This window comes from Alosa sapidissima, chromosome 11 (assembly GCF_018492685.1).
Source record: "Alosa sapidissima isolate fAloSap1 chromosome 11, fAloSap1.pri, whole genome shotgun sequence".
Taxonomy (NCBI): Eukaryota; Metazoa; Chordata; class Actinopteri; order Clupeiformes; family Clupeidae; genus Alosa; species Alosa sapidissima.
This window is the reverse complement of record NC_055967.1, coordinates 11572067-11584566: the sequence shown is the minus strand read 5'-3', so window position 1 is coordinate 11584566 and position 12500 is coordinate 11572067. Positions and strand designations below refer to the sequence as shown.

Here is a 12500-nt window from a genome sequence, read left to right as displayed (position 1 = left end):
TCTGTCTGCACACAAGCAAACAGCACGTTCTATGTGCACAAATACCCCGCCTCCTCCCACTCCTGTTTTTTTTTTTGAAAGATCACATGACACCGCGTTTGCAACTCAAGCCTTCTCCTTGGATAACAGTAACTAATTGATAGAGTATCCCCTCATTCATTAGTATAGTGTTAAAAGTCTGGGTAGCCTATGGGACTCAAATATGTAACTAAGAGATACAGTAATGTCTGCGTTTCTTGGGAAAAGGCCCCAATATACAAATTAGGCTATATATTCAAAGAATCTTTAATCAGTTGCACTGTAAAGTCTTAATAGATGTCAATGTTTCATTGAAATCCATAATCAGTATTTCACTTTATAGACAAAAGTAATGCTAAGGTTTCAGAACTCCTAAACCAACCAAAATTCCACAAAATCTAAAAGTAGACAAACATGCACGCATGTTTTCTTGACCAGTGTTTCACAAAAATGTATGAGCATGCATGTTGTTGAAAGTGAGTTGGGGATCAGTTTAGGACGACAATTTTATTTTCTGCCAACATAGTGTGTCAAATACTGAATTATGAACATTTAAGTTCCACTGAAAGAGGCATTGTGATTTATATGACAGCAAGATACACCACCCACAGGCGCAGAAGTTAAGGGATAGTATTAAAGGGACAGGTCGCTTCAGAATAGTCCACGTGACGGAGCCCTGGAGGTGTTATTGCAAGATATTTTCAATTTAGTAATCAATTTCATTAAATTTTCAATTTAGTAAATTGTGCGCTCATTTTACTAAATTGTGGTCTCATTTTATTAGATTGTGCGCTCAATTTAGTAAATTGTGTGCACATTTCACTAAATATTGCAAAACAAAAAACAAAAACAAAACAAACAAAAAATGAAATACCGGTAAGAGCATTAAAATTGCACGATTTAGTAAACTGTGCTCACAATTTAGTAAAATATGTGCACGGTTTACTAAATTGAGAGCACATAATTTAGTAGAATGAGTGCACGTTTTCTGGATATACACCAAAAAATGTGATCCCTCCAGGGTTCTGTACTACTTGTACTTAACATCTCACAAAGGATAGTTATAAATAGGTGTAGAAATGTACAATAGCCTATAATTGATCCACTGACTTTAATTAAACCAAGCCAGTGGGGAACCTTTTTAGGCTTTAGCTTTCAATAAATTGTTTTATTGTTACGTTGCGTTGTTCTGCAAGTGAGAGTTTACTGTCAGTGGACACACCCCCTGACGCCCTGTAACCCCTTTTATTTAAAGAGTGTCAAGGCTGTACACCATCTCCTCGTCCTCTTCTGGTCGTGTATGTTTATATCATAAACCACTAGCTCTTACCATGTTTAGGAGACCACTGTGTCATTTCCCTTTGCAGCTCCCGTGAAACGATTTGCATGATTACGCACAGACTGCCTTGGATCGATGGAGATTGCTATCCACGTTTTAATGTTTTTGCCCCACCCAGATGCTGACTTCGTCATCTATGAGCAGGCAATGGTAGTCTGAGCGCGATCCAGGATCCAGATCCGGCCGCCTTGTTTTCTCGATCGATTCGCTCGACGTGCACATATCCAAATCTTTTTGCTCCTATTATATCACCTAGCCAGGAGCAAAAGTATCAGAAGCAGATTCGAGCACTTGTGTCAATTGACTTGTAGTCGTGCAAGAAAATCAAAGCGATCTGTAGAATTTTATTAATGAGAAATTATTTCACAGATGCACAACTTCGGATGCATTAGTTCACATTTACGCACGAATGTTGTGCATGTTCTCAGATTATGAAACACGGATGTGCAAATGTGTTTCGCACCAACTGCGCTGCAACGATTGGAGCAAAAGTGTCGAGTTCATGACTCTTGAAAGTTGTGACTCACAGGAAAGGATTTGTGTACCTGTAAAAAGGATTTGTGAACCCATAGCCCCTATTTTGTGTTAACAAGATATAAAAAAAAATATGTACAACTTCAACTTTACTGTTACACATTTATGACTTTAGTGTGCACATGCAAAATCTGCAGTTAAATGTGCTCGCCACTTTTGCACCCAATATACCTTCATAGTCATCAGGCTGTGCCAGATTTAGCCTTCTTTAACTGGATAAATTGAGGAGAGGCCAACTTTGGTTGATGAAAACGAACATAAAACCTTCAGACTGGAGGTTATGATCATACTTTCCACATCCACAGAGATTACACAAGAGGATTACTCGCCTGATCACAAGGGACAGAACTCCCAATGTAAACTCAGTAGGGCTACCGTCTCCTCTTACGGTCTTACTGAGAGGATACAAGGATAATAATAATGATAATGAATGATGATGATGATGATGATGATGATAATAATAATTAGACAATGTCGTTCTAGGTCATGCTATATCACATCACATATTTGTCACTGTGAAATAACGTTAATAGTCTGTCCATGCATGACCCATTTTCAGGCTGCTCTGATGCTACAAAAACTTTCAAATTTCTCTTGGGTCAAAGCAATGTACCTGGTAGTAGATCTGATTGTTTTGTATTCAGCGCCATCGAGTGGTAGTACATAAAATGACATGTTGAAAATGAAATGTTGCAACACAAAGGCGCCTTTTGATCATGTCTGAGTATCATCGACTCTCTCTGACTGTGTGAATTCAGATGCAATATTTAATAGAAAGGCTATATGTTAAGGTATATTAAGACAAATTAGTAATATTCTGGCCTTCCACTTTCTGAAGCATATATGTCTCTTATGTGTAGCCTACCAATTAAAAGATTTTCAAGGAGAAATTATAGAGTATCATTTATTTCCCTTGAATAATTTTGACAAATCTACTAGAAATCTATAAAATATCTAACACTTTATCCGCACGTAAATATTACAGAGCAGGCACACATCTGGGTGTAATGAAAGCACACACCACATTTCCCATCTTCATAATCTAAAAGGAAAAAATATATTTAACATTTGTACAAAGAAGTCCAACATACATAATTTTCTTTACACAAAAGCACCTTGCATTTTTTTCAGAACAAAACCAATACTTCTTACAGTGCTTTTAAAAAAACAAAGAGGACTCCAGCTCAATCGGAACACTGACAACAAATAGTAACATAAAGGTACCAGTACCTAGTCACAGACATGGAGAGAAACAGAAGTACAACCCAGATACTGCTAACATGTCAAGTCCTTTTTAATGTCCTTTTTTTTTTAATCAAAATATTATTTCCCGAAGAATGCATCATATTAGAAGGAAAAAATGACAACAATAATTAAAAAGAATATTTTAATCCTCAAGTACTGCAGAGGTAGCCTAAACACTTTTTCAAAAGATGCAATTGGCATGTTCAGCGTACCTGCAGTGCAGAAGTCTGAGTGTAACCTTGGGTTCCAAGTCTCACAATGTATAAAGAAATAGTCATCTCCTCATTGTAAGACACACATTTCATGTGTATTTCAATTATGTGGGGAAGGTAAGAAAAAGTTCCCCATACAAAAGAATGAAACAGATCTCAGTGGTGCTACAGCATCACATCCAGTAACAACAGACAATTTGTGGTTAACAAAACATCGTACATCCATCACTATAACTGGGAACATGACCATTGATCTGTGTTTAAGGGAGATATTCCATAGGAAGGTGAGGGTGATTGGGAGAGGGGAACATCAAGCTTTTTTTCCATAAAAAATCTTCCCCCCTTTCACTGTGCTTGATAAATGTGTTGTAAGGGATTGGGCTGGGTTAGTACTATTGTGTTAGGGTGGATTGCATTACGCAGGTTTCCTAAACATCGCCTTTGTGTTGTCTACTTCTGTTAGTCACTGGAATTTGAGTCCATCAGGGTACAGGCATGACGACCACTGCCAACATGTTTAGTGTACTCTATGCTAGACACACATTGGACATTCAGACCTCTCTCTGTTAGCTCTGTATCACTTAGCATGAACTTAGTTGGGGGAATACAAATTTAAGCAAGTTGTGTTTAGCTCCAAATGAACACATAAACACACATGCCAAAGACCAAAAAGGAAATAGATGATAAGAAGGCATTATGGTGATCCTCTCCCAAAACTGCAGTTCTTTTTTTGGTTTTTAGGCTTTGCAACACCATCTTTTCTAAGCTGGAGGGTCCAATCCAAAGGCACTTGTCATGCTACAGCGCACATTCAGACATGCCAACGGACTGACATCTACAAAATATCATTTTTTGGTCGTTTTTGGTACAGAAAAAAAGGCTAGATTTGACGGCATTTATAAATAGATTATGCGCCTGTATAGACCTGTGTTTATGATCTATGCTCCTCTTTGTACATAACAAATATATTCTATGTAAATCGGCAGGCCATTGTTAAAAAGATGAGATGAAAACGTATTTCCTCAGAAAGACTACTTCTAGACCTGGCTAGTGGGTTTAGCGGACTGAATGTGGCTGCAGATCCAGATGGCAACACTAAGGCACTGAAGACTACGTTTGCTTTGGCGGTTTCTGTACTGTTCATTCCACACCGATTCACGTGATAACAACAGGAGGAAGTCTTCCAGCTTAGGAAAGATTTCACAGCTTTAATAAGTTCACACCCGCTAGATTAAGGCTTTGTGGATGTGGAATCCCCACCCCCCTTTCCCATCATGTCTAGGCCACAATTCATGGGGGTTGTGTGCTAACACCTACAGGAAACAGCCAAGACCTGTTTTTCTTCTTAATTAGTAAGCGCTAAAAGGCATTTCAAAATATTTTACTAACTAATGTAACTCTGCTGGTCATATTGAATACCTCCGAACCTGATCCTTACAGCTGAAATAACATCTTTCCTGATGTGTAATTATTGTCTAATAGTTAATAGATTTTTTTTTTTTAAATAGTAGGATGAGGAATTGTTGAGTGTGCTAGTCTACGTCTGTTTATGGAGCTTTTACAATATATACTGTACATATCCACATTGAATATATTTCTAAAGTAACACCAAACATAACTGTCCTCAGTCAATGTGGTTTAGGTTACGAGTCTTTCGATATTTAGATATCTTTTTAATCTGTGAAAAGATTGTACGCAAGATTTGTTCCCCCTCCTCTGATAGAGCTTCGTCATGGCAGTGTGGACTAGAATGAGAGAGTGGAGACTTGTCCTATCCTATGCAATAAAACCATACGCAACCAACAGACACTGACTAGTTACTCACAGAAAACATGGAGCCACTTACCTCTTTAAAAAACAACAGCCAAAAACAAAGGAACCAAAGCAAACAAACAAACAACAGTACCGCCAAAGAACCGCTGAACTCTTACACAAGGTACATTTTAAAAGACATTGAAAAATACTAATAGTCAGTAATAGTCAAATCAAAGACAGGAGATGCCACCCTTATGTAACCAGGGTTAAAAAGGAACCATTTAAAAAGCTTCTCTGTGTGTGGTGGTGGTGGGGTTCTTTCTTTAGAGGCACAGCCACTAGCAAAAAAGTAACAACGAAGTGGAGGAATAAATGCAACCTTCTGAGTCTTTCAAAGCATTCATTCCTTTCATGTCTCTCTCAGTCTGTCTGTCTGTCCGTCGTTCTGGGTGAGAGTCCAGTGCTGTTCGTCTCTGCCCATGTGGTGTGTATATGTGTGTTTGTGTGTTTGTGTGTATGTGTGTGTCCGTATTATTGATGTCCTGGGCTTTGTCTCTTGTCAGGGCACACCTCGACAGTGGGAGACACAAGGAGGAGAGCACTCCATCTCTCCTCTCTCTCTCTCCCTTCATCTCTCTCGCACTCTCAGTCCTTCACCAGCCGGTAGATGTGGTGCTGGGCGCCGTGCTCGCTGTTGGATACCTCAAACACACACGCCATGCACAGCAACGTCTCCTGTGTGTCCCGGTTCGTCACCACCTATAGGGGGGGGGGGGGGGCAAGCAGATGCTGCTTAATGCGGCGTTGCCGAGCAAGAGCAGACACACATTTCACACCGCCACACATGTCCTCTCTCACACACACACACACACACACACACACACATGCACATGTACACACTGATCTTGTACACTCTCCTGCTTGGACAGATGCATGTACACATGCACTCTCTCTCACACACACACACACACACATACACACACACACACACACACACACACATACTCAAGTGTATGACATATGAATATGATATATGAATCTAGATATAAGTCATTATCATGCGGAGAGAAGAAATACTCTTTTCTGATTGGCTGGCGGGGTGGCTTTTAATTCTGAATAACGGGACACCTATGGCAACCGGGTGATAAGCGGGTCCGCTGCGCGTCGGGGAGTTCTTTGCCCCTCGCCCTCGCCCATTAATTCCATATAACAGGACACCTCGGCGGCCGTTATCCCTTATGTCACACACACACACACACACACACACACACACACACACACACACACACACACACACACACACACACACACACACACACACACTCACACACACACTCACCAATAAGATGGTAAAGTTCTCCAGTACACTGTTCATCATATACTTCTCTGGCAGGTGTTTGAGCTTGTGGATGAAGTTGATCATGTATTCACACATGGGCGAGCGGCTGATTTTGTACACAAAGCGTCCATTCTCAAAGCGAGCATACTCCGTCTAGGAGAAAAGGGTTGCACAGCTTTGTGTGAGTGTTTAGAGGCAGAAATGCATGAAAATCAACTTCAAAAACATTTTTTACTGTATGCAGCCAAATTTTTGTGTCTCTGATCTGATAAAGGGCATGAGTGCCGACAGGTTTCTGCAGCCAGAGGAATCGATGCTCTAAAACCTTTCTGTCGCAGAGTGATCCTAACAGTCTTCAGTACAGATGACAATAGGAGACTGCTGCCAATTCTTTTGATCTCATTTTAGAATCGATTATTTTTCATCTCCCCAGGACTAAGTGGGTCACAATATCCTCTGCTATTCAGCTTGGCTCTCTGGTCAAACATTGCATTAGGGCTTAGGCTACTTCAACAAATGGACATATGACATTCAGGATACTCATAATGATATAAAGCCCAGTGCAACAGCGTTTGCTGAGGGGACTAGACAAAGACTAGACATATGGCACAAAGTATGTGCATTTCATCCCAACAAAAAGCCATAATGACGTGGTCAAAGGAGAAGGTACTGCACCTACTTGTTGTTGTTGACAGTTTTATAGTGTTTACAGTGTTGTGTTTACAGTGTTGTTGTGTTTACAGTGTTGATGTGTTTCGAGTGTTGATGTGTTTCGAGTGTTGATGTGTTTAGAGTGTTGTTATGTTTAGAGTGTTGATGTGTTCAGAGTGTTGATGTGTTCAGTGTGTTGATGTGTTTAGAGTGTTACTGTGTTCACATCCACATCTGTCTGTCCACCACTCCCTCCTCACCTCCACTTTCTCCACCACCTGCTTGCCAAAGGAGCAGACCTTAGTGGAGCAGGTGATTGTCATGTTCTCCGAGCTCTCGTACTGGCTGGTGACGCCATAGAAAGCGCCGGAGTCCTCCTGTATGTTGCAGTTCAAGTCGGCCTAGGAAGGGGCCGGCAAGCAATAGATGAGTATGATTTTTCAATGTGCTTGGTGACAACCTGTGATCTCAGTCTTGGCTCAATATTGGATTATGTCATTTACACACATGATACTCCACAGTCCTCTGGCCTAAAAGAAATGATGGCGTAAACTGTACAGTCTTTCATTATGCTTGTTTACATGATGATCATAAGTTTATATGTCAGCAAAGTCATTTGTCTTCTCTTTACTTTGATGTTGCTGAACGCAAAATCTTTTAGCATTTTTTAAATGCACACTTGTTTGTTCGAGCCAAATAGACTGCCTCAGGCAAAATCATTTCAACACAATGCAGGATGTCCATCAGAAATACGAGGGTAATGAAACACTGCCTAGAAACAATTATAATTTAGCATCTGATTTATTTGACTGGAGGGCCGACCGCAGCTAACTCAAAGCTGATGATGGTGCTGGCTCTCTCCCGGAGTCCCACAACCACACATCTGTTCCTGTGCCAGTATGCAAATGTGGCAATTGGAAACAAAAAGACAACTCGGCCACAGGGAAAAAATACGAGCAAATAAACATTTTCACAATTGTCATCCATGCTAGTTGTGAGTGGGGCTAGTGAAATACAACCCCGCTCTTGAAAGGGTGCAGTGAGCCTGAAGTTCCACCGGGTGGAGCCAGTGGGTAAACATAATGTCGATAAAACCAATAAGGAAATGGGTTTGTCTGCTTCCATTGGGGTCTTTTTTATCTACCCAGAATGCCCTGCACCAGGCAGGTGTTCAAACAAAGCCTGTGTACTTCAGCCTGTTGCACCAGCAGGCTCATAGTAGGGTTGCCCATGTACTCTCTCTCTCTCTCTCTCTCCAACACAAACACACACACACACACACACACACACACACACACACACCACACACACACACACAGAGTAGCACACTGCTGGACAGCTGAGACTCACCCAGAACTTCACCAGGAAGAAAGCGTTTTGGGGTCCTTTGCCGAACAGCTCCTTCAGCCCCCCCTTCTTCTCCGGGAACTTGTCATAAATCTGACGAATGTCCACCGACTCCAAAAGGCCGTCGCTGTGCGAGTGATTTGTCTGACCGATGTGCACAAAGAGGTGCTTATTGTACTGCGAACACAAGTAGCAGACAAAGAGACAAAGACGTAAATGTGCTGCAGCGTAGCATTGCTAAATAGACTCTTGAAGACTTCGAGTCTGTCTGGCCCTTAATCTTTCTCAGCCGTGATTAAACAAAGACGCTATTCTCAACGCCAGTGTGGTTTACACTACAACATTTTAGCAGTCAGGCAGAGCATAGCCGGCGTTCTCATATCATTTGACTATCATTTATTTCCCCAGCTGCTTTATTTACATGTTGACTTAGAACCACGTTGGGGCCATTACAGCTAGTGGTTGCTGGGCAGAGCTTTATCTGTACGGAGTAGTTTGAAAAATCACGAGTGACCTTCATCTTAGAGCCCCACTGATTTTATTTACAGTGCCACGGATTTCTCTGAATACAAATGATTACACCTATTCACAATGCACGAGAAGTGTATTTACAAGATTAATGGTGCCTGTCATTCAAGATCAGGACGAGTAAACAAGCACATAGAAATGCTGACAAAGTGATAGATTGCCCATGTCAATATGAGAAAGTGTGCGCTGCTCCGCGATGGCTTCATGGAGACAAGCGCTCCATTAGGGAGCGTGGCGGGTTTGTTTTAAGCCAGTGAGCTGCTCATGAGATAGAGGCTACTTGGGGTAAAGTGTGTCTAGCGAGTGTGCTTCCACACTTAGGTGTGTTTGTGGATGAGGCTCTTTTAGTCGTCTGGGTGGTGGTGAAATTCCTTAATCAGTGTGGTGTATGAGGCAGAGGCCCATACACTCAGGTGGATTGGTGTGGACACAGGTGTGCGCATGAACTTGCACGGATCAATGCAGTTGAGTTTTAGTGCGAGTTACATTTCACTTATATCAACATCCCCATCATTTATTGAATTGAAAGAAAAAAAACATGAACTAACAGTTTCTCTGCCCAGTATATTGTAAGTGTATGTCTGTGTGAATGATGGTGTGTGTATATGTGTTTGTGTGTGTGTGTGTGTATGCATGTGTGTGTGTGTGTGTGTGTGTATGCATGTGTGTGTGTGTGTGTGTGTGTGCGCCATGCTCTGGCTTACCGCGTCTGGGTCCCGCTGTTGCTCCAGGAAGGCAGAAAACTCCACCAGCCGGAGTTTGGTGGTGCCGATGGAGCGGCCCTGCCAGGCCGGGGTGGTGGGGACAGTGGTACTGGAGGGGGGCTCGTAACCTGTCCACACACACACACACACACACACACACACACACACACACACACACACACACATAAGTGAAATATCTATTAGTTAACTAATAGTTAAATAGCTATTATAGTAAGGATCCACATTTTCCACATTCATAAATCATCAGTAAATGAGTGCACTGTGAATCATTTTTAATGATTACTAATGCATGCCTCTTTACCTGAAATGGCGGTGGCAACGGCTGACTGGATGGGGTAGGCCTGCTGCGCGAAGGGCTTGATGCTGAAATGACCGGACAATGGACAGTCAGACAGGCAGAGTGTAAACTGTTTGCAGGAAATCCAGCTGGAAGGTGTTTTTGATAGACTAATGGGTCCCACTGTCTTGTGAAAAAATAACATGGAAGCAGACATGATGTAACTGTTTATGACTACTCACTCTTGTGAGGATCCAGGCTGGCCCGTTGAGATCATCCCCTGCCAGAACTAGAAGGGGAAAAAAAATCACCAGTAATCATCACTCCTCCATCATGGACTGAGGTGATGCTAAAGCTATTTAGTTTTTTTTTTTAAATCCTTGTCTTCCAGAATTCTCAGACTCTTAAATGAAACAGTGCAAAGTGCAGTTAAAAAAAAATAGAATTACATTTCGATCGATGCAAACTACAACACCAACAAACACAGAGGCATTTTTAAAAAGGCGTCTTATCCCTGCTTGCTTTCCAGGGACTTCATTAAAAGGATTAGATCAGTGGAATGAAAATCAGGGTAAATATCCAAACGTTCTGTTAACACACGATGGCATCATTCTGTCTATCTGTCTCTATCACATAAACACACACACACTGTCACACAGACACACGCACCACTCTCTCTCTCTCTCCCTCTCCCCCCTCTCTCTCCATGCCTCACCCCAGCTGCTCCAGGGAAAGTGGGTCTGGGGATGCCAGCCAGGCCCAGCTTGTTGTGGATGGCAGTGGCCGAGACGATCTGTGCCGAGGACATGGAGGCCATGCTCTGCAGTGCTTTGTCCTTCACACTCTGGTCCTGGACACACACACACACACACGGACAGGAACAAACATGTTAGCACACGTGTAGAGAGCTAAGACATTAACCACACACATTCATATTATATAGATATAGCACGCACATACATACATACATACATACACACACACACAGACACACACACACACACATACTCAAACATACATTACTAAACCCACTAATCCACAAATAAATTAATATGCATACATACAAAAGCACACATACATAAAAATGTAAACACACACACACACACACACACAGGTAAACAATGCCCATACAAACAGGCGCATATGAACAGAAACAGAGAAATGAAAAGAGCCATTAGAAGTGCCCGTACATGCTTGCAATTTTCAGCCCAGGGTTACTTCAACACAGACGATGCCATTCATATATAAAACTCAAGTGACCATGTGCGCAGTTCAATACCAGTGGCTCTACATCTCTTTACAACAAAAAAAAAAACACACATAAAATCACCAAGGCCAAAAAAACAGCAAGGAAGAAATCAGAATTTTCAGCTGAGCAGCACAAGGTTGGAGAAAAACTCTGCCACAAAAAGCTTTTGTCCTCAACTTATATTTGAACCTTAAACAGCAACAGCAACAGCTCAACTATTCCCCACAGCCTCTAATACAGAACAAATAAAATGTCTTTGGGGTGCTAGAATGGCAGAATGCATGCAGGCGTTGTCATGTCAATATATCTGCATTGCCCCCCACCCCCATCCCCCTTTGTGTGAGCGCTGAGTTCCCAAGCATCTTGCAGGCATCTGGGAGAGCCAGCCAGCAGCACACATCCACACAGCCTGGAGGGAAGCGGTTTGTTAGGTGAAGCCGCCCGCACACAGAGGGCTCCTAGCCGGAAGGTGGCAAAGCTAACGCTAACAGGCACACTCAGCAGAGACGCAGGGCCAACCCCGGCCAGAGCCAACACTTCATGTAAACATCTTTGATGGCAAATCGGCAAAATTAGAGAAAATCACCAACCAAACAAACAAAGTTGTTATTGTCTCACACGGACCCACACAAGTGGATATTTAAAAAAAAAAAAAACACACATAACCAAAGTGTCTGTTTACGTGAGGGTTTTTCTGTTTATGTGAGAGTTGTTCTGAGGGCCAGGCTGGAGTTGGGTTCTCAATTATGTGTATGGCACTGACTGAAATCTGATAGGTGTGGGTCCCGGTGTGTGTATGTGTGTGTGTGTGTGGTCATCAATCACTCTGAGCGCTAACTACAGCTCCTCAGCGGCGGGAGCGCGAGGCGGCCCAGGTGATTTATCGGCCATCGAAGAAAACGAAGAAAAAAGAAAACAACAACAACGAGGCGCTGTGTATACAAGTCATTCGTTTCGTGGCCCCAAATGTTTACACGAAGAGTTGCCTTGTCAAGCCACAAGTTACTAGTGCCCTCTGTTGCCTTGTTGACTGCTGGCACACACATGCTTACACACATACGCTATCTCTCTCTCTCTCACACACACACATACAGACACACACACACAGACACACACACACACACACACAGAGAGCTGTGCACACTGAAGCCCAGAATCAAGACTGTTGAGGGCTGTGTACTCACCATGTTTGTGACCTGAGTGTGAGAGAGATGAAATTGGATTTTAATTCCACAGAACACATCGGCACACCTTGCACTGACTGCAACCAATAATTAGTTG

General features: G+C 42.3%; 2 protein-coding genes across 6 annotated transcripts in view; both read right to left on the bottom strand.

Annotated features, from left to right (window-relative positions):
- The window catches only part of LOC121723426 (ras association domain-containing protein 10-like), a 2446-nt gene extending 2429 nt beyond the window's left edge, over positions 1-17 (bottom strand). Inside the window, exon 1 of the mRNA XM_042109077.1 lies at positions 1-17. This exon is cut by the window's left edge and continues 2429 nt beyond it. The gene's annotated coding sequence lies outside the window, so the exon portion shown is untranslated.
- Positions 18-2925: 2908 nt separating this feature from the next.
- tead1a (TEA domain family member 1a) overlaps positions 2926-12500 on the bottom strand; it is a 37491-nt gene continuing 27916 nt past the window's right edge. For 4 of the 5 annotated variants that reach the window (XM_042109090.1, XM_042109088.1, XM_042109089.1 and 1 more), the window contains 9 exons: positions 12404-12415; positions 10686-10820; positions 10213-10259; positions 9995-10056; positions 9673-9800; positions 8444-8617; positions 7354-7494; positions 6443-6595; positions 2926-5862 (listed from right to left, as the gene is read on the bottom strand). In XM_042109090.1, the coding sequence (XP_041965024.1) occupies positions 5749-5862; positions 6443-6595; positions 7354-7494; positions 8444-8617; positions 9673-9800; positions 9995-10056; positions 10213-10259; positions 10686-10820; positions 12404-12415 (966 nt within the window). In that variant the 3' untranslated portion in view covers positions 2926-5748. The remainder of the gene's footprint in view (positions 5863-6442; positions 6596-7353; positions 7495-8443; positions 8618-9672; positions 9801-9994; positions 10057-10212; positions 10260-10685; positions 10821-12403; positions 12416-12500) is intronic. The other variant, XM_042109091.1, reaches the window with a different exon arrangement.